Source organism: Penaeus monodon, chromosome 32, assembly GCF_015228065.2.
Source record: "Penaeus monodon isolate SGIC_2016 chromosome 32, NSTDA_Pmon_1, whole genome shotgun sequence".
NCBI lineage: Eukaryota > Metazoa > Arthropoda > Malacostraca > Decapoda > Penaeidae > Penaeus > Penaeus monodon.
Genome location: NC_051417.1, coordinates 6,961,091 through 6,961,892, shown reverse-complemented (window position 1 = coordinate 6,961,892; position 802 = coordinate 6,961,091). Strand labels below are relative to the sequence as shown.

At 34.3% G+C, this 802-nt stretch overlaps 1 protein-coding gene across 1 annotated transcript in view; it reads right to left on the bottom strand.

Annotated features, from left to right (window-relative positions):
- Positions 1–802, bottom strand: part of LOC119593401 — a gene marked incomplete at its 3' end in the record, with an annotated part of 20,365 nt that overhangs the window by 6,513 nt on the left and 13,050 nt on the right. Inside the window, 1 exon segment of the mRNA XM_037942330.1 lies at positions 622–714. Within this exon segment, the coding sequence (XP_037798258.1) occupies positions 622–714 (93 nt within the window).

Here is an 802-nt window from a genome sequence, read left to right as displayed (position 1 = left end):
GAAAAAAAAAGCAGCATATCACACAACAGTATTTACCACTATCAAAATGCCCCTGATCAGCCCTGGTAATTCTCCTTCTATTCATCTGCATGGTAGCATCTCACTGGCCTTTCCACAACCTTTTCTTTTCAACCAGTTGTACCCAGGTGGTCAGAACTATATGTCAAGAACAACAATGTATTCTGAATCCCTTCTCCTTTCTTCCCCCATCCCTTTTTCTTTTTCTAATTCTTAAAGCTTTCAACAGATTCTTGAAATACATTCATATTAATTTGCAGTTTTTGGAAGTTAATATTACTTTATTAATCAGAATTTCCTCATTCTAATGCCCTCTCTATATAAAAATCAAGAGTAATCAATTAATGATTATCAAAGAGTATCCTGAGCTTCTATGACATATGAACCAATATAAAAAAAATCATAATTGTTTTATCACAAATAATTATACGGACAAACACTTAGTAACTTGCAACACAGTACACCCACTTAACAATAGAAATTATCCACACATTAAGCCAATGTAATACCATACACAGTTTTAAAATCTGCAGTGACCCTCATATGCATTATACTACAACAAGCATGGAATCAGAGGAAATAAAGGAATGCACATATAATCACCTCATCATCCTCCACACTGCAAGGCAATACAGTGCTCTCCAACCTTTTCTGAGGCGTCTTCTCATGGGCAACCTTCAACACCCGTTTCCCAAGCTGAAAAAATAAGAGTTTGTGTCTTTGTTAAAAATGCTCTCTATTTTATTGTATAAGAGAATAAAATAACATATTAATCTAGCCATTC